Below are 26,509 nucleotides of genomic sequence, written 5' to 3'. Positions count from 1 at the left end.
TGTGTCCCAGCTGCTGTGAAATACTGTTACAGTGCTTAACTTCATCTTCACCAATTCTTTCGCTTTTTCCAAAGAGTTAGGCACCTTGGGCTTGGGGAAGGCTCAATCGCTCTGGGGCATGTTGGCACTATTTACTGAAGGACCAGCTTCTTGTCTCAAGGGCACAGGCCATTTTATAAGACCACTCCTGTTTTCTCCCCTCTTCCTTGCTGACACCTTTCTCCCAGGCCCTCCTTGCCCCTGGCTGGTGGCTCTGGGCTGGGGCTGAGGCTGCCTTTGCAGTGCTGGGGCTCATGACTCCGCTCTTCACACAAACACCGAAGGGTGCCTGCAACCTCATTACAGGCAGGTTTGGATGTCTCCAAGTGCTCTTCTGTGTCCAGCCCATGCAGAGGAGAGTGGCTGATGGTGCTGAGCACCCTTGGGGCTCCGCTGGGCATGTCTGCACAGATCCCACTCACACTGCCAAGGACGGGCCTTCCCCAGAAATACCCCGTTATGCCCCTTTGCCCAGCGCAGGCTGGATGCCCCAGTTCCCTGTGACTCCAGAGGCTGAGGCAACAGACACGTGTCTGGGTGTGAATCCATCTGCAGCCACCGGCGCCACCCCAGGAGCTCAGAGCATGGCCAAGCACCCAAGCTTGCAGGCTCGGAGGGTCAGACTCAGACAACTCGCTCTGATGACTGCAGTTCTGGAGTCAGCCCTTTATCAACCTACGAGCTACCACTGACAGCAATCACTGCCCAAGGGGCTGGGGGAGAGATGGCAGCCAGGTTAAGCTGGCCTGCAGCCTGGGTTGCCAGGCCTACTGCCAGCCAGGGCTGCAGCCATGATGCTTGCAGAGATCCTTAGCTCTGAAGACAGAGCTCCTCTCCCTCTGTCTGCTGAAACTGGCTGGCAAAGGAATGTAGCACTGTATGGAGTCCAGCTGTGCAGAGAGGGAAGAAGAAAAAAACAGAGAGGGAAGTAGGGGGTGATCAGCAATCATGCCTTTAATAGCTTGTAAATAGGGGGGGGGGATTGAATTCCAGGCAAGATGTACATTTGTTGTGTGTATCTGACATCTGGAAAAAAAAAAAGTGAGCCCGGCAATCTGTTCCGCTTCATCCCTTTTCTAAAGCACATAAAGTACCAGTCACCTGATATACAGCAGTCTCATGAAGGAAAAGCTCTTTATCTGAAGCATTACCTACAGTCTCAGCTACACAACTGTCTTACAACAAACAGGAAAACTCAGAACTTGGGCTGTCCAGCAAAATTCAAGACATTTCCTCCCCGCACTCTCAAACTCCACTTCCTAATAAAGCATCAGAGCAACATGTTCATTTCCTGCTAGAAAACAAAAGACCCCCAAAACCTCTTCAAACACACCTGGGAAACACTGTTTGGACCACAGAGCTTATTAAAATTAAAACATCAACAGTGCAACAATTTCCCTTTCTACAACTTCAATGCAGAACCTGGATTCCCGTCGGGATGCACAAGGACAGGAGATGTTAGACTACAAGCAGCCCTCAGTGCCGGAGGCTGTCCAACGGTCTCCCACCCTCAGCTTGGGGACCAGCTTCGAGAGCACCTGCAGACTCGGGGACACCAGGCCCCTCTGTGGCTCAGGCCGAGGCCATTTCAGCATCCCCTTGCTGAACTCTGCCCAAGCCTACCTGGCACAGTCAGAGTTTGAATCCGACAGGGGATGCTGAGGAACCTCCTCCTGCACCAGGGCTGGGGCTCAGCACTCGGCACGATTCAGCCACATAGAGCTTCCCACCACCTGATTTATTCCCACTGAAGCTGGGGATGGGCTTCTGCCTCATTTTAGTAGGTGTAGGATGACTTGAGGGAGAGGGGCTGCTCTTGCCTTCTTCCCACTGGGGGTTACATGGGCACTGCGTACCTGGGGCTGCTGCTCCTCAGTCTGCTCAGGAGCTGGTGGGAATGGCCCATGCTCTAGCACAAGGCAGACCCCATACAGGAAAAGAGGAGGTGGGCAGAAACAGCGCATCTGGCCGATGTCTTCATCCATTCCCTAGCACTGAATAGAAAACCTCTGAACTAAGGGAAAAGAGAACTTAAAGATGAGAAAACACAAAGCGAAAACGTGACCTTTACTGCTTTATCATCTCCTACCGCTTTGACTACAGAACCCGACCTACAAGTGCAGCCAACTCCAGAGACAAATGTACTCTTTCACAGTCTTGTGTGGGTGCAGCACTGGAACAAACCACAACTACAGGTGCAGAGGAACAAGGTTACAGTCCTCAGAAGACCTACTTGGTGCGCTCACCAACAGCTTGAGTTTGCTGATGAAGTTAAGCAGAGGTTTATTCTTCTTGAGCACAAATGAAAATCCATCAAATCAGCTTCTGTTACAGAGAGATTCTAAACTGACATAAATAATTATAGTCTGGATTAAAAATAATATATTATTCTAGATTTCTCTCTTTTTTTTTTTGTTTAGCTTTCATGTAAAACCCCTGTAACTCTTGACGTCTAGGAACAAAGACAAAATAAAAACCAGGTACTCGCCGTGCCTTCCCAAGCACTACTGTGGTGTTAAGGGACACAGAGGGACTTAACAAATGAGATTAATGCCTACAGTGGAACACAAGAGGAGTTCTTCACGCCGTTGGCTTTTTCAAGTCTCGGATTTGCTTGATCAGGTAGTTCTTCTCATCAGTGAACTGTTCGTCATCCGTCCTCTCTTTCTGGAAGTTGCTCAGAAACTCAATTAGCTTGGGTTGGTTTTTCAACAGGATCTCCACAATAGGCTGTGTTTTGTTTGGACTGGCCACAAAAACCTGACATGCAAACAAAGCCAGGCACAGCGAGACACACACACAGAGAGAGAGAGAGAGAGAGAGAGAGAGAGAGATGAATGTCAGTCACAGTATCGCTCCGAGTTATTTTCTAACAAGTCAGATGAGGGCTGGCAGGCAGATACTCTGCCTGCTGTTACACACCTTGTCCCAAGGCACAGAGAGAGGAATTACAAACGTGTTGGTTCAACAGCAAACTGAAGCAAAGAGGTTCCTGCGGGTCATACTGCTTCCCTTTCATTTTGCTCTCTGTTGTCTGACTGCAAACCCAGCTGTTGAGAGCAGGCTATCAGTTCTCAGCCATAGCAAGACTTAAATACACAGAGAGTAATTATCGGGAAGGGAAAAGCTTTGTGTCAGTATTGATCTCATTTCCATATTAAAACAGGCCTAAAAGTAGACTTGCCAGCTTTGTTTTGGTTTGGAAAAATACGTCAGGGGCTCGTCTTCCCTCTGCCTAGTGCACTGATGGGAGTGTGGAAATTTCCTGTGGCAGGAGCAGGAGCAGGAGCGCTGTGCTGTGCCTGTCCCGGGCAGCGCGGGGGAACGCAGAGAGGCGACAGGCACACCGGGACTCACCTGGTGCAGCCAGGCCCCGGCTCTGGGCTCACCAGTCTGCTCAAACAGGAATTCTGTAGCATAAACCCAGCTGTGCTCTGATTTTTCCTGCTGTGAAGCCCGAAGCCACAGGCTTTGCAGCTCTCAGCAGACCCCCTAACTCCACCACGCTGTTTCTTTAACCCTTTCTCTGCTGTAACTGCCAGCTGAGGACAGGAAGCCTAAGCCAGATGCCGAGGGCAGGTCAGCGGTGATGGGCTCCTTCCAGGGAGCTCGGGATGCCCAGGGAGGTGGCAGGTGCTGCGGGGATCAGCCAGGGCAGCCAGGGCTGGGGCCGGGCTGGCTGTGCGAGCGCAGGCACAGCACAGCCCTGGCCATTCTGGGAGGAATGAGCTGCCACATCTGCTCACACAGAGGTTGCCATGGCAGGTCAACAAAACACCGCCCCAGCGCTTGTGCAACGACAGAAATAACTCGAGTTATTCTCTACCCGATGAGAAGAAATGAAGGATAGACAGGGCTGGGGAACATCCAGTTTCACTCTGAGCCTGTTCAATGACAGCAAACGAGTGCTGGCAGCACACAAAGGTGCATTGTCCAGCCCAGTGCCGGTGGCACCACCACTTGCCCGGCTCCAGAGCCTCGGCCCAACAACGTGGGGCTCTTTTAGCTCCACTGAGGTTGTGCCCACATGAAAACCTGGACTACATCCAGCTGAACGATGAGGATATTGTGTCTTGGAAAGCCACGCTACGGCCTCTTGGTCCTAGAAACAACACCTGGTAAAGCCTGGGACAGGACTCAGACCAGACCTACCATCAGGCTTTGTACAGCCCAGTTAGGGGGTGTTACACAAGTGATGTGCAGCCTCTGCCATCCTGGGTGAAGGCTCCCAGGCCCCAAGTCTTTTACAAAGTTTTCCCTGATGCAGCAGGCAGGCCGTGGGCCCTGTGACAGCACACCATCTAGAGTTATTCACACTCTCTTTCCACAGGGCTCCACATCACCTTTCTCTGATTACCCTGAGCTCCCTTTGTGCCTGCTTGCCACCAGAAACATCTCGAGAGTAGCACCGACAGCCCCAACTCTCAAGAATTCCTACAGAGCAGTCACTCTAAAACAACAGCTTTCCTGCACAATGCTCCCAGCACTGGAAGTGCAACACCTTACCAGAGGTGCATCTATCAGTGGGTTGGACAGGCAGTTCACAGCTCTCGCTACACGTGGTCCACTGTCCACAGCTAATGGTTCCATCACTGCCTGCAGCATCTGAAAGCAACATCCCCTCCTGCACAAATTACTTGGATATGCTGCTGTTGATGAATTGGTTCCCCTTAGATTAGGAAATAAAGGGTTTGGGGATGCAAATCATTACTGAACACGTTTTACAGCTTTCCAGTCCATGCCTTTTCTAGGGGTACGAATGTTTGGCTCAGGCTGAGACTGTGTCAGTTCACGCTCTCAGCTTGAGCAGCCCCACGGTGTAGCTGCCCACGTGCTGACCTACAGCAAGTCACCCCTCTGATGGAGGCTGGGAGCTTCCAGATGTGGCCTCTAGTCATCTGGACAAGCTTCCTTTGACAAAAGCAGTAGATAAGCTTAGGGGAAGGGATGAGGAAAGAAACTGGTACAGATCTTCATTACAGGTTTTTCATTTTGGAGTTTGGTTCCCCCTCTGTGTCCAAGAGAAGAAAATCATCAAGTACACTGGCAAGACCCAGTTCTTGAGAAATGAGCTGATTGTGGTTCAAATAGGATCCAGTAAAGAAGGTCTGACCTTGAGGTGCTGAACACCTTCCTTCAATGAATGTTAGGCCTTGTTACAAAGACAGGTGAAGGCTGACTCTCAAAATGAGGAAATCTAACCCACTCATCTTTAAAAGCTATTTGGACTGCAAACAGAACTGGAAGGTTTTAGTGGTAAACCAGCTTTTCATATTGGTCTTACAACTGGTATTACCACAGCAAACAAGCAAAGAACTTGGTTTAATAGAAGACCACATCCTGTTTACCTTCCTGCTCCATTATTTATCAATGATAATCTTCCCCTTGCGAAACTGCCAAAGCGAACGCTGGAACAAAGATCACCTTGCCTGTCAGTCACACTCAGTGTCAAGAGGGACTCGTCCAGACAGAGTGTTAAAGGACCAGAAAATGCCTGAAATGTTATTCAACGCTTTGGCCAAGCAAACAAAATATTTTCTGCCAATGTCAACTAACCAGCTTCACAAAGCCCAGGATTAGGGCCACCATGAAACTTCACTTGTAAAAGAGCCCCCCACATGCAGAACTCTGCATTGTCATGGAGGAGGAGGAGGTAAATCCCTGAGAACAGGAATCAGTATTAATGCTGTCTGGAACATTTCTACTAAAATGAAGTTTAACTGAAGCTAAAATACTTCACAGAGAACTTTGTTTCACCTATGCTTTAATTATGAACAGTTGCATGTTTTAGAGCACTTGATTCAGATGGATGAGGGAGATGAGACTCAAAATAACCGGAGTACTTCTATTAAAATTCCAGCCCTAAAAATAGCTCTTTCAGCACAGCTCTGTTTCGTGAATATCTGCAAAAGGCCTGGAATGAAAATCAACTCTGAAGCTTCAGAAGTTGTCCAAAGTGAGAACTGATGCTCACTCCTCCATTAGAAGACATACGTTAGATTTCTTCAAATACCAAGATCATTCGATTAGAGAACCTGACCTTGCTTCCTTACAATGAATAACCAAGCATCACACCCTCTGTGGCTACAGCAGAGCAAAAGCGATTCCAGAGGCTGGATTCCCAGGACAGGCTATTTTGAGACTTACTGTGGAGTCACACACAACCTTACTGTGTCAGGTAAGTACACAGAGAAGTGCCTTATGGTTCAGGCTGCTTACAGTGCAATGCTCCACATAACACTTCTTGCCCTTTAAACTCTCCAGCTAAGACACAGAGAGGACACATTCCCACCAATGTGGCTGCAGCTTTGCACCAAGAGGAAACTCTCAGTACAGTCAAATTATGTGAGACCATTTACAGAGCAAGCTGCAGGAGGTAGCTCTGTAACATGCACGAAAGAGAATGGAAAATTGAAGCTAAGGTCACCACGCACAGTGTACCCAGTCTATTTTTAGACTTCCAGAGTAAAATACATCTTACCAAGTGTCTGTTCAAGAACAAGAGAGTTGCATAATCCCAACTCGCTGCTATGGGGTGTTTTCCTCAAAATAATCTAATTGCTTACAGGAAAGCCCAGAGTTTGTTATTAGCCTTTACTTGTAAATGCATAAGGCCAAAGTTCATGTACACCTGCAAGATTTGGTCTCCCCTACAGGCAAACCCAAAACAGGCCTCCCTAACAACCACCACAAGCCCAGCACAGGACCTGAAGTGACCTTCCCAATATTTGGTCCTCTAAGTGTACACACTCAAGACTGAGGCCTCTCCACTGAAATCAATGCAGAGAAGATCCAGAGACCCCCAAAGCCTACAACTCTAGGCAACCTAACTGGGTGATCTATGGAGGAGGAGGAAAGGAGTGAGACGTGTTATCTTTTCCTGATGATTAAACACTGGCTAGTCCTCATGCACACATTGTCTGGGATATCCAGCTCTACAAAGCAACTGCAGGCCTTTAGGATGGTGTCACAAGGCAGAAGCTCCATTTTGCTCAGGTAAAAGGAAGAGAAGAAGCTAGAGCCAGGAGGAAGATAAGCAATCTCCTCAATGGAGAAAGGAAGGAGGCACTGCAAGTAGGTGCTCCACTTCCACCTAGAGCATCCTGGATGAGTGGAATGTTCTCAGAGTTTGAAGGGGTACTGGCATTCCCAGCTGTGAAATGTTCCTGCAAAACATTTTTTGCACTAGAGGTGCTCATCATTTTTATCTCTGTCTTACAGTTTTGAAACTTCAGTCATTAGAAATTGCCTCAGGGAGGTAAGAGTCATATGCATTTTTCTGGGGGTCAGCTGCTGGGGCATGGGAGTGTTGAGATCTGGATGCCTACAGAACAGGTACTTTTTCATTTCAACTGTGTCTAACTGGTGAAACATCTAAATTAGGTAATTTAAACCCAACCCTTTTGGCAGCTCAGACAGAGGAGCAAGTATCCACTGCTCAGCAGATCTTTGATTTCAAATCACTGTGGTTACTCTACTGTAATTTCAACCAGGACTGCACAGGTATTTTGCAAGCATCACTTAAAAATGCAGGCAGTTTTAAATTTATGAGATTAAAAGCTGAGGACAAGATTCCTCTTCCAGTTCCATTAGCATGGAATTATTTCAGCTGACAAGAGAATTGGACTGAGGGACGCTAACCCAGAAACATGAGGCAAGGACACTGCAGAAGAGTGAACAACCAGCTAGCAGTGTTTTCCCCCATTCTCTTAAATATTTAAGAGTTTCCTCTAGTAGTTCTCAAGAAGTCAGAATTCAATTTAAGAAATCAGAGGGAAATGATCTTCTCTGACCCACTCTACAAAGCTAACTCAGGATGTCGTTTTCCACAACATACCCTGTAACTACCCTGCCTACTGGGGAGGAGCTGAGTGCTTCTACATCCAGCTAACCCCAATCCTCAGTCTGAATCCAAGAAGGGAGCTCTGCTGCACCTCAGGAGTTAATCTAGTGTGCTGCTAGTGGTTACAAACCAGCAACTTCCAGCTGATCAGGTTCTGCTCCCCACCTGGAATTTCCTCACGAGGAGCACACAGGCACGTGAGAGAGCGTGAGGAATGCCACGGCACCGCTTACATGCTCCTGATGGGACCTGCTGGAAAGAACCCAGCAATATCCCAGGGAGGTGACTGTGTGGGGACAGGGTCTGGCCTCTGGAATTGGAGAGACACAACTTTCCCACTGCGCACCGTTTGCTTTGCTGTGCACCCCAAGGCATCAGCGTTACATCCACAGTAGCAATCGCAAGCGGCCAAGCAAGGCTGAGTCTATGGTATCTCCACTCTAACCGGCAATGGGATGCAACATGGTGGAAAAGGAAAGGAAGGGAGGAATGGGAAGACAGAACCAGAGCAACAGCACCGTGTGACACAGTTGCATGCTGGAATCCTTTCAAGTTATTCCAAATGCCTCTTAAAATAAGCAAAATCAGCTCTTCCCAAGGTCTGGGCCAGGCCTATCGTTGATTCTGGAGCAGCAACTCATGTGGTTCATACATAAAAATCTGGCATTTATTCAGAGTGGCTAAGAGAACCTAATCCTCTGATCTCTTACCCCACAGGCATCTCAAAGGCTGCAAGTGTTTGGAGGCTGGCTATTCGCTTATCTTGGAGCCACACACCTCCTGATAAGGAGGAGAAGTTACTCACAGTGGTTCATCTTACTATGGAGAAAGCCAGCAAGGGAACAGCTTCCCAAGCTGCTTATTCAGGAAGGGAACAGGGCTTTTTAATCCTCCTTGAAGCTTTATTTTTTTGAGAAGCTGCACATCCTCTAAGCCTCTACATCAAAGATCCGAAAGCTTTCTTTCCAAATAAAAATTGTTGAAGTACAAAACTCAACGAACCACCTTGAATTTGAGGACGGTGATGTAACCTTTTTCCAACATCATCACACTTTTGGTGCAATGTGGTATCTATCTTAACCATCCTGGGGAAGTATATCCCTTTACAGGCTCAATATTCCTCTTCTCAAAATCATTAACTACTGTATTTACAGAATTTGAAATTAATGTGTTCCTTCCAAATTAAAGATAGTTTTACACAGTATCAATCCAACTCACCCTCTGTCCCAGAGGGGAGAACGTTTTTGACAGGAAAATGGGAAACTCTTTGTTTATTAACGTTAAGCATCATGGAAAAAAGGGGACACTGGTCTGGTAATTGTTTAAGGCTGCATTAATGATGACTGCAAAGGGGCAGAAGGATTAAACTCATTTCAAGCTCAGATTTGCCAAATCTTTTTAATACCTTTGAAAGCAATCGTGTTTGCACTGATGCACAGCACCAGCACCATCTACTTTCAGTCTTAATGTAGAATGTTAAGACTTCTCATTTTATCTTCACCCAGAATCACATGATAGAATTACCTAAGAGCTGGGGGAAAGTACCCTGGATACTACCTAGAAGCAGTGTATTGTTATCTGTAGCATCTGCCTTGTCACTGCTTGACTGACTAACCTCATCCCAAACCACAGTGATGCTGCTTTAGATATCATCTGAAGGATGGCAAACAGAAATCAGAGGCTGAGTGACAGCAAGGTTTTCAATGAAAACATTCTCGGATGCTGGAAATGACAGTAAATCCAAACATTTCCCTTCATTTTCTGGGCTTTCTCTTGCCCACCTTGAAAGACTGTTTTATGAGGAGAAGAGAAAGTCTGGTGCCTCTACAGCTCATACTGGCTCACCTTGAACACGTGGAATGCTTCAAACTGAATGTTGGGGCTTTTATCTCGCAGCAAGTTCATCATCAACTTCAGATTTTCTGGTTTGCTGATATATTTTGTCATGATGGCAAAGTTGTGTCGGTCCAGAATCAATTCACCCAGCAGCTGTAGACACAATTACAAAATTTTCAGTTCATCACATCATTTTTGAATGCAAAGCAAGCAGGAATATACTTTAATGCTTGTCTAGGACATTTCAATGTCACTAGCTTTTAAAAATAGGTAACTAGACTTGTTACCATGTCGTGAGTTACTTAACAACTAGTCAGGGTCATCTTCTAAACGCCATAGAGAGGAACCTCACACCTGGGCTGGGTGTAATAGGAGCTGGTGTGAGCCTGATACAACAGAAGCAAATGTAGTGCAGCTGTCACACAGAGACACCTTCCTTTCATGTGGATGTTGCACTGACACACCTATCTGGTCCCATCTGCAGGTTGTCTCAGACTCAGTCCTGTAGCCACACACAGTCCCAGACAGGCATTGCGTTCCTCTCAAGTTCATTTTAACCTGTGTACTGAACCAAAGTACTCACCTGAGGCCAGAGGAAAAATGACAGTGCTTGTTCCATAGAAACAGAACAACGCTGCATCAGAGACCCAGGAAAGAAAAACACAGCAGGCTCTTGTGTGTTTTAAGAAGAGCATCCCAAGCACTTCTTTCTTTTTTGTTAGAAAGCACGCGCCTGCATCTTGATACCCTGTATAACATGGAGTTCACACTGAGAACAAAAGGTGCTGAGGGACTTTACCTTCAAAGACTGTCTCTTTGTTACGTAATTCTCAGAATGAAGGAGTTTTTCATAGTCCTCAAAGATCTAGAGCAAAAAGAAAACACAAATACATCGGATCCATGTCCTTCCTTCCTCCTCCCAGTCTCTCCCACCCAGAGCAGCAGCAGAGGCCCCAGCAGTGTCACCCTCTAACACTTCACTGCAATCCCAGGCCCAGCTCTCATGGCCTTTTTTTGTCTTGGCTGGTTATCATGCAGTGAATTAACGCCCAGGAACTCTCATCTTCCAAATTCTGCAGAAAGGGATACCACATATGGACTGGATGCAATAGGAGCTGGTGTGAGCCAACTAGGACAGAAGTAAACTAGCGCCTGTACAGCCTTCTCTTACAGGAGGGTGAATCTGCTGGACACGTGGGACCAGCCCATAACACCCACTCACTCACATCATGGTCACAAATTGCAGTGTGACTTAATATAGTACCCCAAACTGGTGACAGTGTATCCCAACCTGGGGATGCCAAAAGCTCCTTTTGTTAGGTGTCACCTCACCTGCCTTCAGAAGCACCCTCACTTGTTAAAGACCTTTGCTCAACAAGGGTCACTGGGAGCCAAGCACGTGCTGGCCTTCACAGGGTTGGGCCATGGGAATCCTGTGGTCAAGATGACTGAGAGAGAAGGCTACTACATGTTCAAACCATCTACCAAACAAGCAAGAAACGCAACACCGCTGTTAAAGAATAATCTAAAACCCCCCTTCACTTCCACAATTCCTCCTTAAAATGTTCAGATATTAAACAAAGGTAGAATGGGGACTGTTTCAGTGCAGTACTTGAGTGTTAAGAAAAAAAGATTAACAGAGACAGTAATTTTGCTCCAGTTAAGCTGCATCTGTGACTCAGCAATAAGAAGCCTGATCTTTATTTAACCTTCTTGGGAACTCTAGTATGAAAGAAAGAGTCTTCAGGCTTTTCAGTTTGGCAATGAAACAAAGAATACCTCAGGTAACACAATAACATAACTTGCAGCCAAATTCTGTGATCCCTGTCTGTCCAATTTTAGTTGATTCTGATGGAACTTTTCTGAGCCACATTTGGTTCAAAATCGAGACAAAAAAAAATCAAAGTGAAAAATGGCAGCTCACCAAGGGACTAATTGCCTTAGGATGGTAAGAGGAACACTCACATCTCAGTTCCCCAAGCAGGTAGATGTAACTTCCAATAATGCTAAAACTTCTTTCAGCAGCTCTTCTCCTCTGTCCCGAAGTATTGTAAGCAACACCAGTATGTTGACTGTCACAAAACTGTTTAAAAATGTGCATGCTTTTTCACCCAGGATCTATTCACATGCATAGTCAGAGATCATTTAACAGAAGGGTCGGACTAAATGATGTCTAAAGGTCCCTTACAACCCCTACCATTCTATGATTCTGTGATAGTTTGGAGTTCCATTCACACATGAGGTGAGAGGATTAAAACTTGCTTTTAAACCATGAGTTGTCCTGAAACTGTGGCACGTGTCTCCAGGTGTGTGCAGAGGGGATAGCTGTTTTTCAAATGTCATGTGAGGATTCTCCTTTAGTAAAAGCAATGTTTAGTTCTGCAGACCTAGCTGGCTATTTTACGTGGAGCATGAACCCCCCTGCTATTGGAAGTGCACTTCTTCCAGCTAAGCACAGATTTCTTTCTAAAATTCCCCTAGTGCTTATCCTTACCGCATCATAATTTTGTTCCAGGAATTCTGCTACCAGCAACTTGTGTCGTGTTAACAGGTCCTGGGGAAGAACAAAGAAGAGTTACCTGAGAGAGCACGCTCATTTGATTGGCCCTTGATTCTCACATGTATTTTAGCGTTTTTAACCAGGTCATCTTGGATGCATCAAGAAGAGTGTGGCCAGCAGGTCAAGGGAGCTTCTTTTCCCCCTCTACTCTGCCCTGGTGAGGCCTCATCTGGAGTTCTGTGTCCAGTTCTGGGCTCCTCAGCTCAAGAGGGACAGGGAAGTGCTGGAGAGAGTCCAGTGCAGGGCCACCAAGATGATCAGGAGATTGGAATATCTTTCATATGAGGAAAGGCTGCGGGAACTGGGGCTGTTTAGTCTGGAGAAGAGGAGGCTGAGGGGAGATCTTATTAACATTTATAAGTATCTAAAGGGTGGGTGTCAGGAGGTTGGGACATCCCTGTTTTCTATTGTAGCTAGCAACAGGACAAGGGGTAATGGGATGAAGCTGGAACACAAAAAGTTCCACTCAAACATAAGAAAAGACTATTTCACTGTTCAGGTGAGGGAGCCCTGGCACAGGCTGCCCAGAGGGGTTGTGGAGTCTCCTTCCTTGGAGGTCTTCAAGACCCACCTGGACATGTTCCTATGAGACCTGATCTAGGTGAACCTGCTTCTGCAGGGGGGGTAGGACTAGATGATCTCTAAATTTCCCTTCCAACCCCTACCATTCTATGATTCTATAATTCTATGATCTTTTTGTAGGTGTTTGCAACTTGATTTCTATAGGCAGCAAGCATTTTAAAACAACACTGCCACTCCTTCCCCAGAAAGGGGTCTCACGTAGGTGGGATGAATACCTTCTGCAGCAGTTTTCTGCCCAAGGTGGGCTTAGTGACACAAGCAGTTATCAGACCTTTCAGACAGCTGGATGGGATGCAATAAGGACAACAAATTCAATTTGAAATTAAAACAACCTCTCCCATAGAACAGGAACGCTGGCGCTTGGTGCCAGAAATGCCAATGTTCGGCTCCAGAAGACATCAAGTCTCTTTACTGGATAAATAGCTATGAAATAAAGTGGCCAGTTTGAGGCATTGAAGTTTAATTTTTATCTTATTGCCTCTCTTAAAACACAACACTGATCACAGTGAATGCCTGATGGAGTCCATTCAAGTTGATATTCTTTCAGTCAATCCACTTCTGCTATCTTTTTCATCATCTTTTCCTCGGTTTCCTTACCCACAGTCAAAGACTGAAGCTGATGAGTGGCTGAAGCAGATGCACAGACACATCCTCTACAGCAACACGAATAAAAGAAATCCTTTACATACTAATCCTTTCATTTATTCTTGCCATCAATTTTGAGAGAAAAACAGAGTGCTACAAAATCCCAGTGTGTGTTTTCAGTACATTGTTTATCAGGACTGCAATGACAGCAGTTTAAAAGGCTGAGTGCAACAAACCATTCATGAGCTAAATTTTAGGCAGGGCACTTCAGAGGCAAGTATATCGTTCTTCAATAGGGGGCACAAATGGAATATAATCCAAAATGAGTTCTTCACAGAAAATCACAGGGAGCGTGGAGCAGCAGTAGTCAATCAGCACTCCTTCCAGCTGCTGCTGGTCCCTTCCACAGCCGACTGTATCTCTGAATACAAGCTGCTTTCTTCTGCATTTTCAGCAGCTCTGTTTCCTCTCTGCAGTGCACCTGGCTGAATTTAATTAAGAAGTACATCTCCAGATCATCAAAAATTCCAATACTTGCCTGCTATAAATAACCTCAGACTTTAATGCACATTTAATTAGCCGTCCCCTGGTGCGTAACTATCCCAGACTTTCAGCTCTGAACCAGACACCCCAGTGGCAACACTACAAACTCAACATGGGAGAAACAGAACTGAAAATGGGAGTTCAGTAGTCCAGCCAGTGAGCAATCAGAGCATTTATTTATGTGGGATGAGAAGCGAGGTAGCTCTACATTTCACGATTCAGTCATTTCTGCATCACTTGTTGCTGTTCCAGCTCTTCAGAGTAACAGACAAGTGGGAGAAAAGAGCAACAGGGTAGTTTATTTCCAGAACTGACCATGTATCAGGTCAGGCAATTTAAAATAAGAGGCAATTGTTAAAAATTGTACTTTACAGATTTTTCCCAAGTATTTTCAAAGATGGTTTCTGCCCTGTGTATGGGGATCAACTGCCCTTATAGTCCACTCTTTCCACTGCACGTGAGGATGTAGAATCCTATTTTTAAACTCTACTAAAAATACACTCAGATCACAGGGGACAAGAAGTAGGTTCCACAGCTGTAGATCCATGAATGGCATCGATCCCATTTTCCTGGAGAGGGTCACGGTACTCTGCAACAGCTTAACTGACTCCTGTCCCTGTCCTGCCTCCTGGCTAGGCTGAAGACTGTTCACCACCAACCATGCACTCTGCTGTCCTGCTCAAAGCAGGATCTAGGGAAAAGGTGCAAATCACCTCTTCTGTCTAGCTGGGAACAGAGTCCAGGAGCACTTTTGCTGATCAGAGACATACTCTTCTGAGCATCAGGTAAAATGCCAGAGACAGAGGATTTAAATATCTCAGCTATGTTGCATTTTTTATGGTCCTACACTGTACTTGTCTCTGTTTCTGTGCTGCTTCCACTTTCGTAACATTTACCTAACGAAAACCACAACAGCCCAACTTAAAGTAATGGAAAGATGCTGCTATTGATTAGCAGGTGGTTTTAATTGGCAGCGCTGCTCAACTCATTGCTGAAGAATGCAATATTATCTCCATTATGCAAACCTTTATCCCATTCATCAAGTTAGTAAAAACTGAGGCCGCATTTCAGTACGTGTTGAACTGCTGGGCTGGACTCTAACATTCCTTACAGCTACCCCTAAGGTCTATCTAATCATGTTTCTAATTAGCTTTGAGAGGAAAGAATGAACAACTTGTTTCTATGACAGCAAGGAACTCAACAATAGATGAAAAAAGGCATTAGGTCTATATTTAGAAGAGTCTTTACTTGACAATAATTTCCTCCAGGTTTGCTTAGATAATTATAAAAATAATTAATAGTCTTAATTACTATTATGTTAATAATAATTATTATTCCCTGTACATTAAGCTCCTATGCACCAAAACTTCTTCGGAGACTATACTAGCACCTTACAGGAGAAATGGCCACATCCAAACTCCAAGAAATTTGGCAAGCTTCACCCAACTTAATTTTTAACACAACACAGAGACTCTACACAGTGTCTACACAGTGCTTCCACCTGCTTAGCTCTTACCAACATGGTCCTTAGAATGGCCCACAGGCCACAAAAGCACGCATACAAATGTGTTGTAAAACAATCAGTGGGCACAGCATTAATCTCAGCTCCACTGCCATACTGAGAAGGGACAGCAAAAATTACAAGGATTTCAAAAGTGAGTTTTGAATGATTCCTTCTGTTTGCTGTTTGTGGGTAGCAGTTTTGTCTCCAGAGGAAAGAAGGGAGGGGAGAAGGTTACACATTTTACATGAACTGTGTATAGGATATGATTAACTTGAGTTTTCCATGCTTGCATAAAAGACCTTGGGTTACCAAGATGACAGACATTAGCGAAATGTAAACCTGTATGAATTAAACATTCTTTGCAGACTTGATCACTGTTGTGAAACTCCCGTTACAAACAGATCAAGGATTACTTGTGTGCTTTACGGAACAATTAGGAAAGCCATCCAGTTTAGAGGTGACACAACACTCAGTGAAGTCTACTGATGGAGTGCTACTTTTGACACAATGCTACAGGATAGAATAATATGCAGAATAATTTACCTTGAATGTAGCAAAGGCATCAGAAGCTATATCAAATGTCGACATTTCCACGTATTTAAAAAAGTCTCTGAACTGTTCTGAAAAGAGTATGATTTTGGCCAAGGGTTCATGCCGGATGCACTCTCTCAGCATAATTCCACAGCGTAAGGCAATATTTGGGGATTCATATCTGAAGAATGAAAAGAAACAGTAAAGATCAAAATTACTAAGAAAAAAGATAATCGGACACTCTTACAGCAAGGGGAAACTTTGTAGCACAGGGTCTTCAAGACCCCCCTGGATATGTTCCTATGTGACCTGATCTAGGTGACCCTGCTTCTGCAGGGGGGTTGGACTAGATGATCTCTAAAGGCCCCCTCCAACCCCACCATTCTGTGATTCTGTGAAAGCATGTGCCAGAGAGGACACAACAGAGGGGTGGCAGCTCCCAGCCACAGCACTGCACCCAGCTCCAGGATCTCAGTCCAAAGCTACGGAGCAGATAAGGCTGTCGGCATTTCCCATCGCAAACCTCTGCTCTCACAAGACAAAATACATTTTAGTGTAAATGTGCATCACACCTCCACTCTGCAGAAAGATCATGGGGAGTGTGTAATGTTTCAACAGAGCTCCCTCACCCTTTTAGAATTATGAGAAAGTAAAGCTCATATAATATAACAATCTCCCTCTCCAGATTTAATTCTGAGCTCTTCAGTTCATCCAAGAAAAACAGAACATCTCATGGCCATCCATCACCTCCCACTCCTCTTCTAGAGAATGTCGCTCTAGAATATTAATGTCTAACAAGAAAGGTAGGAAGAGTCTATCCAGGAAGTCTACACAGGATTAAGCTTTCTGTAGCTCTGAAGATCTTTTTTTTTTTTTTACAGGTTGGGAGGGATTCTGCTCAACCCCTGCTCTTCAGAGGCTACCACTTTGTTCAGGAGAGTCCTTCCTCGAGTTACAATCCTGTTATGGCACATGCATTGCAATAGTCAGGAGTCAGCACACTTCTCCATCTTGGAGAGGGAGGGAGGAGGCACTTTAGATCATCTTCTATAAAGTCTTGATTTCTTTAAAGCTGAAACTAATCTGAAACAAAACTGTTAGACACACAGTCTTTAACACACACACACACACACACACACACACACACAAAAAAGGCTGAAATCCAATAGGAGTTAAACTGAACTTCTTCCAGCAATCTTCAGTCATGTGAAAGCAGTGCAGTCCAAGGGGACAGAAAGCATGCCCTGTTTCAATAAGCTGGTTATACTATATCAGAGCTGTGTATTATCACCCAGAGCTTATCAGCATCGTTTTTCCTTTGCACAATTAATTCCTATCACTGGGCCAAAAGTGGAACAAAAAAAAAATTAAAAATCCAACCCACAGAAGAAAAGCACAAAATGCCATCTGTGCTGTATGTGAGTGGGCCCTCAGATTTACCACCAGCTCACAATGTAAAAGAATGGTAGTGTTTTGCGAGCATACCAGAGCTGCATACTTCAACTTGATGTCAACAATAGTTGGCTTAATGAAAAATGAATTACTATTCCAAACAGGCAAATGAAACTTCCCACCCTCAAGGAAATGCAGGCACTCAAGCCCCTATTTGTTTCCTTTTGCAAAGCATTTGCACACATGAATTAATAACTCTTTAGACAGTGGAAATTTGCTGATGTCTCCTGTTGAGGCAATACCTCTCGTCCATTAACAGGAATCCTAATTTTCAAGGAAAAAGAGGCGGAGCTGCTCCTAGGAGTGCAGCCAGGAAAATATTTAATAGCTGCCTAAGGAATATTTTGGTTGGAATAAAAGCAAATTACATTGTTTCCAGCACAATAACTTTTTAAAACATTAAGTATCAACAGAATCGTTCTTAGTCAAATGCTCCATTACCTGGAAGTGGGTTATGGACCTTTGGCTGTTCACATAAGTGAGGGAAGTTGGGTTTGGTTCCTGGAATATGCCTAGAAGAGGTTTACAGGCTGCCCAGGCATAACTGGCATGCTCTCTGCACCTACACTTACATGAAAAAGCCACCAGGCAGGAATGGTAGAAATGTGTTTCAAAATCACTTCTAATGAGCAATTAGTGCTCTATGCTGATGTATTCCCACAACAGAAAAAAAGATTGAGTTGTTCTCTGTTTGGATGAACTTACAACCTAAAGAAATCCACAATGACTACAGGGGGCAACCAGAAAAGGAAATAATGGACTTCAAATATTTTCAAACACTTATTGTGGAGGCTCAAGGAGTCAACACCGAGAGCAGAGATGCATCCCAGTGCAAAAGGGACCAGACTTGCATGGCTAATGCAGAAAATGGTACAAGATAAGGAGCACAGGTGGGACATTAGGAAGGCATCAAGCCTGGGAGATGACAAACAGATATTCAGATTAGATTTTACACCAATATATAGCCTGAGTTTATCACTGGATAAATTCAAGGGGAATTCTGCAACTTACAGCCAATACACCACCACAGATTTAGCTGCACAATGTACATTCACAAAGAAGCTTACAAGTTTGTTCACTGTGAGAAACAATGCTAAGTCCCTGTCCTGGTTTAGGCCCATCAGGGGACAAAAGACCACAATTAGCCTCAAGTACCAAAGACCTGGGGATTGCCAAAGAGCAGGGAGAGCTTAATTGCCTCTTAAGGTCCAGGACTAAACAGACCAGGCTACTCGGTTTGGGGAAGAAAACAGAAAGTAATGCAACGCCGACTAAAGCATAACCATAACCCCCTAAAACATAACAAACACAAAACACAGAGCAATATGATGATGAAGAGTCCAACTGGCCCTTTAAGACCACCTTGTCCCCACCCCTCCCCTTTTCCCAGGTTCAGAGTCCTGATCCCCCCATGGACAGCCCAGGGGGGCAGGCAGTGGGGGTTTCAGTCAGTCTGTTCCTGATAGCTTCTGCCGCTTGTCCCTCCTCAGGGCAGGTGGGCTCCACACCAGTCCTCCCTGCGAGTCCATGGGGTACCTCACACACACGGCAGCCCTGCACGGGCTGCTCCGACGCGCACTTATCCCAAAAGCTGCAGCTCCTCTCTGCCTCTCGTGTGGGGCTGCTCTGCGGCCTGCAGGCTCTCCAGCACGGCCTGGGCCATGGCCGTGCCCCACACAGTCCCTCGCCCGTCCGGGCTCACTCACATGGAGCTGATGGTGGCTCTCAGTCCTGCCATTGCCCTGCATGGGTTGCAGGGGTACAACTGCATTCTCGCCACGGCTTGCAGATGGGTCTCTGGCCTGGTGCTCTTCCTTCCTTCCTCCTTCTCTGACTGTGGGATCCCTGTGGTCACCTCCATCTTGTATCACTCTTACACCTCCTGCCAAGCACTTCAAATTCCCCTCCCTAAATAGTGATGGCAGAGGCACCAGATTGACCCAGCTGGGCTGGTGGGTCTGAACCCAGGAGCTGGGGGAGAGTCTAAGAACTTTTTACCAGGTCTTCACTGCAACCCGCTCCCCCTATTACCAAGCAAAAGCGGCTCCTTGCTAAACCATTGAAAGTCCCACAAACTTCAAGTCCTCTACAGTCACAGTTACTAGAGAGAAAATATTTTACACTACAAAGGACCAAAGTTATTTCTGGGCTAATGCATTACGCTGACACCAGAGAAAAAAATTGGCCCTAATAAATGCGGTACTCTGCACACCCCAAACATTGTGTTCAACTGAAATCCTACTCGTACACAGAGCCAGCACACACAGAAAATAAGATACTATTAAAGCAAGTCCTCATGCAGCAGGAAGGTCAATTAACCTACAAATATAAAGGCAAAAACAAAAGTAGTGAAAACTACATGCTGCATGTTTTTCTGAAGCTGAGAAGCTGGAAGGAAATAGCCACCAAGTAAAACGAAGCCTAAAAGGTAAGAGCAGTTATCTCAAGCTGGCAGCGCCGCTGGAGTATTAGACAGGAAACACTGGGCGGGAGCTCTGATTCAGGATCCTTCCCACTCAGCAGAGCTCACATTAATCAACAAAAAAGCAACCTTTTGTTGATGCTGTTGGGAACCAACTGTCAAGGGGCAGAGGAAATTTTGCATCCAATACAAATAAAACAACGACAAGCCTTCACAACAGTCCCGGGCTGTTTCTTTTATAGGCATGGTAGAATTCTTCCTCTTTTTTTTTCCTCTGGAGATAATGTCGTAGAACAAACACTGAATGGCATGAGCCAGACAAATCCACTTGCCTTCAAGTAGATTTATATTTCATGTGTTTAATTCAGCATTTAAAAAACAGGAAAGCATGTCCTCGGGTCACGGGACTGTGTCTACCAGGAAGTGCGTGTTCCCCAGTCTCACAGCTGATTGCACACAGGCACCACATGCACTGCCTGCATGCAGGGCCCTGCATGTCCAGGGCCCCACCCTTGCTGTAGGCACATATTTTAAGTGTCCTTTTTCACCCATCCCAGCAGCAGGACATAAGCAGGTTAAGGCAGCATCGTGTCTGACGTCATTACACTGTTCTGCAGCGGTTGTTCAGATACCACCAGGGATGGATGGGAGTGTCTTCTGGATTACTGCTGATGAATTCAACAGCACTTCTAACAAGAAACTCCAGAAATGGCAATCCTGATACAGTGTAGTGCTGTGGAGAGACGGTGAAGAATTCAAGAACAAGGAGCCCGAGGACCAAACTGACATGGACACGCTGCTGCATGCAGCAGGAATCTGCAAAAAAACACCTAAATGGTGCCACTTAAATATATCCACCACCTCAGGTCACCTACAGTAAAATGTCTGTCAGCAGCATATATGCACAACGTTAAATCTTTACTACCATCTTAATATTTTTCATTGTTACAGATGCCAAAGTATATCTGGGACATGATCCAAAAAGGTTTAAATAAAGCCCAGACATATGGTAGCAACACATGCACAATGTGCAGAAACAAAAGGAGTGCAAAAAAAGGAAAAAGCAAAGACAAAGAAAAGGGAAGAAAATTATTGTATCCATATCTGAAACTGAAAATAGATGCACAGCTTAAGGACAATTGAGACAATTATCATCACTGGCCTGAAACAACTAGTTTGAGGTTCATATAAATGGTGAATTTTAATGAGCAAATGAACCCAAAATCCATTTAACTGGCTTGCTGGTTTCCTTTCTAGGGAAGGTGATGTTTAGTAATGCAAAACAAGAGTTTAAAAACTAAAGCTAAACCCCAACAAGTCACTATACTTGTAAGAGCAAGACCCAGCTCAGCCCAGCCACCTGCCCAGGCTCCTCATCGCCCTGCCTGTGGGGATGCCGGTGAGTCCACACCTCCTCCCATGACATCAGCCACTAGGAGTTTTGCCACCACATGCATTCACAAGCTTAGAGTTCTTGAACCCCTGGCACTCGCTGCTTCTTTCAGTTACTTTTTTCCCCGACTCAGCTGTGCTGGAATGTGTCCAATTTTGAAGGAAATGGCTGTTTTAGAGGACTCTGGTGTTTATCTTTCTCCTGGCTCAGGTCTGCCCCTGGGAGAGAGGGGAAGCTGACTGAAGGGAATTTTACCCGTGGGGCTGCCGCCTTCTCATGCACAAAGCTTAGATGCGGGCTTAAGTATTTTGGTAACTCTGGCTGTGGAGTAAATGGTAAAAATGCAAGTCTTCAACCTCAAAAGCAAGACAGACACTTGGAAAAAATAAAAATTAAAACCCATGAGTTTAAAGGGCTTCTATCATGTTTTCGAATGGCTCTTACTAGTGTGACCACACAACTACTAAGAGATGTCACATTGTTTCATACCAATCAGCTAATAAACGCACTTGTGGCTACATCAGTTATTTAATCCCAATCACCTTCTCCCTTCCTTAGGGAATAAATGAACAAATTCCTAAAGCCAAAAAAAAATAGAGCAGAGAACGGTACACTTTAAGGGTGGGAAAAACAAAGCTTCTCGCTGAACAGAAGGTGCTTTTAGTCAAAAGTTAGAGGGACAGAAACCTCAACAGTTTTAGGCCAACACTTGTGCACTCCTGAACGCAACTACAACGGATGTCCTCTCCATACAGTGCTTTACTTCCCCACCTTGGCCAACATACCCTGGGAACTGCCAGGTTACAGCTGAGCACTGACTCCTTTCCTAAGGTTAAAAGACATAAAAACATGATCTAATGCTGAAAGTCGTGGAGTTCATAGAATCACAGAATGGTAGGGGTCGGAAAGGACCTTTAGAGATCATCTAGTCCAACCCCCCATGCAGAAGCAGGTCAGCCTAGATGAGGTCGCATAGGAACATGTTCAGGCGGGTCTTGAAGACCTCCAGAACATCGAAGAATTCATTACAGAATTAATTCACAGCTGAAGTTCAAGCATGGCTACATGTTGGAGAAGTCCGTCCCACAGACACAACCATTCTTTTTATGCAATTTTGTTTCTCTCTGTTCTACCATGTGGTGGTCCAGTTTGACTCCAGTTATTTACAGACACCACTATAAGTCACTCCTGCAATGCAAAAAAAAAGTCTAAATGAAACAGCAGTAATCCACAATGCTACACAAGAGTTTAGGGCAAGAACTGAAGTACTGAGAAAACAAAAACAATCAGCACATAATTATTCCAACATGAAGTTTGGTGAAGAAATAATGGCCAAATAAAATAATCCGGTCATTAAAAAGCAAGCAGTTAAGCAGAAAGAAAGGCAATATGAAACAAACAAACAAAGAAATCTGGAACAAAATCTGAAAATCCTTAAAAGTGAGAAAGTAGGTCAACTGCAATGCCAGCATGTTCCAGGCAATTCTCTTTAATGAAAATCAAATCAAAGCACCCACCCTTTTAGAAGCATGAATAGGATATGTGGATGGGCACTAATGTATTCCACAGTAGGGCTGCGTGTGCCAATCTGTCTTCTCAAGATGTTGTTAAATATCTGGGAAACGTCCTTTTTACCCTGTTAAAGAAGCAAAATACATTTTCAATTGGAAAAAACATGAACAAATTACCATTTCATTTTATCTCCATTTAAAATAGAAATTGTATTGAAAACAAAACAAATAAATCTCTTTTTTTGTCTCTCCACAGTCCCACCACCTCATACTTGCTGTTTCTTCCACACAAGAAGGCTTCTTCCATCAGGTGGCTCTAAAGACTACAGATCTCCCACTCCCATTTACACCTTTCTTTTCCAAAATGAAGATGTGCATCCCCTTTATTCTGACAAGAATGTCCCTGCCTATATTAAATAGCATCACTAAAGTCCCAAAGAAGCAAGTCAATACCCTGAGCCAAACACACTTTTGCAGTGTGTACTATTGCTCCCAACACCTCCCAACACTCCACAGCCTAGACTTACAAAGCTAAAGTTTTTCATTATTCCAATGCAATCAATGCCAAGTGTGATTGCATTTTGTAAAACTGGGGTTAAATTTAAACCCATGACTATTATTTCCCTAAGAAGAATGAAACAATTACTAGTGATAAAAGTGGTCATGTCACATCCATGTCTCTTCTTTAGTCCCAACTAAGATTCGTTATCCTAATTTCTCCTGCATACATGTATCATATCTGCACAATCACGTTTTGCCTTCCAGTACTTCCCCATGTAAACAGCTTTTTCACATGGTCTTTCCAAATTATGTTCTATTCAGCCACAGGGTTTGCCAATACATCTTGCACTAGAAGCCCTTTTCTTCCCTCACTGCTTTGTACCCTGGCCACAGAAGACAAAATGATGTGTGAAGTTAACGGAGAGGGGAGATCGCTGCACTAACGACCAGACACCAAGGTACTGAGTCAACAGTGGGTCACTATATGCACAGGGCAAGCTACAGAAAAAAGGTTGCTTATAATCTGCACATGCTCATTGATCTGTCTCGAGAGGACAAACATTCCTTCGTGGTGAACTTATTGAACGCTTGAAGCCAAGGAGCAGATAGTTTCACACAGAGGGAAATTCCATCATTCACCTCTACAAATAAATCAATGCTGAGAAACACAAAGTATTCTGCTTTCCTACTTGTTCCAACCCAGCTGGCTCGGGGACTTGGGGAATTAAATAGGAGAATCAAATCAGAGCAGGCTAGTCCATCTGTCTTTGTCTGCAACACTTCTGACCCCTAGACATTCTCTTAATTAGGCTAATTCTTTATACAGTCACCTCACTCTCCCTTCTCTTTACAACACCCTTAACGTATGTCTGGAATCCTCTGATTCCCAGTGGCTTCAGCAGTTACTCCAAGATGAAAATAATCCAGAGAAGAGCTGTTGAAAGACTGAGTTGAAAATGGCCAAAAATTAAATAAACCTCTCAGCTATGCCAAATATTATATTAGTTATTTAATATTAGATGCACTGCAGTATTACATCCAATAGCAGAGAGGAGATATTTATCTCTCTATATATATAATCTCAGACAGGAGAGCTATATCTCTCTCTCCAATCATATCCAATTTTCTAGAGACCAACAATGGTGAAAGCCAGAGTTTATCTCTCTGGATTCTCATGGAGGGAGGTGAGGCAGCAAGAAGGGAACCAACGCAAACTTTCCTCACCATCAGACATCTATAAAAATTGTAGGAATACTTTTGCAACATTTCTTACTTGGCTTTGCCATTGGATTTTGCCTTAGAATGAAATACATACGGCCACTGCAGCACAAGATAAAACAGCATGGAGAGAAAGTAGCTAGATAAGATCAGTAAAAACGCAAAGGATGCCAGTATATAAATAAAAAATTGCATTATACCTACACCATAATTTAGCTCCTGTTCCAAGACAAAGTAAGCAAAAGATACTAATATCATCAGCCCTAGGCTTGTGTCTCTTTAGAATCATAGAATCACAGAATAGTAGGGATTGGAAGGGACTTCTAAAGATCACGTACTCCAATCCCCCTGCTCAAGCAGGTCACACAGGAACGCATCCAGGCAGGTTTTGAAAATCTCCAGAGAAGGAGACTCCACACCCTCCCTCAGCAGCTTGTTCCAGGGCTCCCTCACCCTCACAGTAAGGAAGTTTTTCCTTAAGTGGAACTTTTTATGCTCCAGCTTTTGTCCATTATCCCATGTCCTATCACTAGACACTACAGAAAAAAAGTGTTGCCCCATCCTCTTGACATCCAGCTTTCAAACACTTTTAAATATTAATGAGGTCCCCCCTCCTCTCCTCCAGGCCAAACAGCCCTGGGTCCCACAGCTTTTCTTCATATGAAAGACGCTCCAGTCCCCTGATCATCTTGGTGGCCCTGTGCTGGTCTCTCTCCAGAAGCTCCCTGTCCTTCTTGATCTGGGGAGCCCAGATCTGGTCACAGTACTCCACAGCACTTTACTGCCTCTTTTAGTGGTGTTACAGCTTGTGAACCTTTAGGCTTCAATCTGATCTTGATTCTTGGCTCCTACCCAACAAAAATTACAGTTTCTTTCTTGAGTGGCAGAAGCAATAAATCTGAGTTTTCTATGTGTGATGGATGTGTGCAAATCTCCCCTACATGCACGTCTCCCCCAGCCACACATGCTGTAAGTGTACTAGCGGAAGAAATACAATGAAACAGGATTTGAGTCTGTGCTTCTGCCTTTTTCTTAGTGGTAGCATTAACTCTGGTGTCATTCCTCTAAACAGCCATCAAGTTTCACGAAGACTTTGAAAACACATCTTCAAAGGGAAGTACAGCTGTGCAAAATTGGGATCAAAGTGGTCAGCAGGGTTGGCAAGGCGGAGATACACAGTCAGGACCAAACAAAGTAAGCTAAACATTGTTCCCTTCAGGAATCAGACTTTCAAGTAATTTATGCTTTCACTTTCTGACAGTATAAATGGATCAGAAAAAGTCATTTTTATGTTATAAAGCGATGAAATTTCTTGCTTGACAAAGAAACCTAAATGCCAATCTGGCCACCAATTTAACAAAATGGAAGCTGAAAAAGTAAATGAGAATACGAAGACAAATCAGCACGTGCTCCTACTATCCTCTTGGTCAATGATATTTTGTTCCTGTTTTGCCAAAAGAGTATGTATAACAGCTTTGTAACACCTTTGATAAATAAATGAAAAGGTTTTATCATGGAATAATATGTCTTGCAATAAGAGTTGTTTAGAATCAGTTGTAATGACAGTAATTCAGCAACAGATTAGTATTTCATTCAGTGCTTGCATTTGAAGACTGTGGGTTCAAAATGTCATAGAATCATAGAATGGTAGGGGTTGGAAGGGACCTTTAGAGATCATCTAGTCCAACCTCCCTGCAGGAGCAGGTCCACCTAGATCACATAGGAACATGTCCAGGTGGGTCTTGAAGACCTCCATACAGAATTTTTCTGACTGACAAAATACAGACTGTCATGTAACAACAACAAAAAGGTAATAGTTTCCCCTCTGTGGTATATTTGCTAACAGCATCTTCTCCTCCTCCTCTCCTTTCTTTTCTTAAAAGTAAATAAATAAACTACTTGATTTTTAGGGGTTTGGGTTGTTGGTGCTGAGGTGGGGTTTTCCTGTAACTAAGTTACCTAACAGTAACCAGAATGGCAGGGAGAAGA

At 44.6% G+C, this 26,509-nt stretch overlaps 1 protein-coding gene across 3 annotated transcripts in view; it reads right to left on the bottom strand.

The window, feature by feature from the left end:
- Window positions 1–706: 706 nt before the first annotated feature.
- The window catches only part of CAB39L (calcium binding protein 39 like), a 51,877-nt gene continuing 26,074 nt past the window's right edge, over window positions 707–26,509 (bottom strand). For 2 of the 3 annotated variants that reach the window (XM_061994539.1, XM_061994528.1), the window contains 6 exons: window positions 22,808–22,926; window positions 16,036–16,204; window positions 12,213–12,272; window positions 10,518–10,583; window positions 9,728–9,871; window positions 710–2,799 (listed from right to left, as the gene is read on the bottom strand). In XM_061994539.1, the coding sequence (XP_061850523.1) occupies window positions 2,620–2,799; window positions 9,728–9,871; window positions 10,518–10,583; window positions 12,213–12,272; window positions 16,036–16,204; window positions 22,808–22,926 (738 nt within the window). In that variant the 3' untranslated portion in view covers window positions 710–2,619. Of the gene's footprint in view, window positions 2,800–9,727; window positions 9,872–10,517; window positions 10,584–12,212; window positions 12,273–16,035; window positions 16,205–22,807; window positions 22,927–26,509 lie in introns of all 3 variants that reach the window. The other variant, XM_061994549.1, reaches the window with a different exon arrangement.

Source organism: Colius striatus, chromosome 1 (assembly GCF_028858725.1).
Source record: "Colius striatus isolate bColStr4 chromosome 1, bColStr4.1.hap1, whole genome shotgun sequence".
NCBI lineage: Eukaryota > Metazoa > Chordata > Aves > Coliiformes > Coliidae > Colius > Colius striatus.
This window is presented reverse-complemented; position numbering and strand designations above follow the sequence as displayed.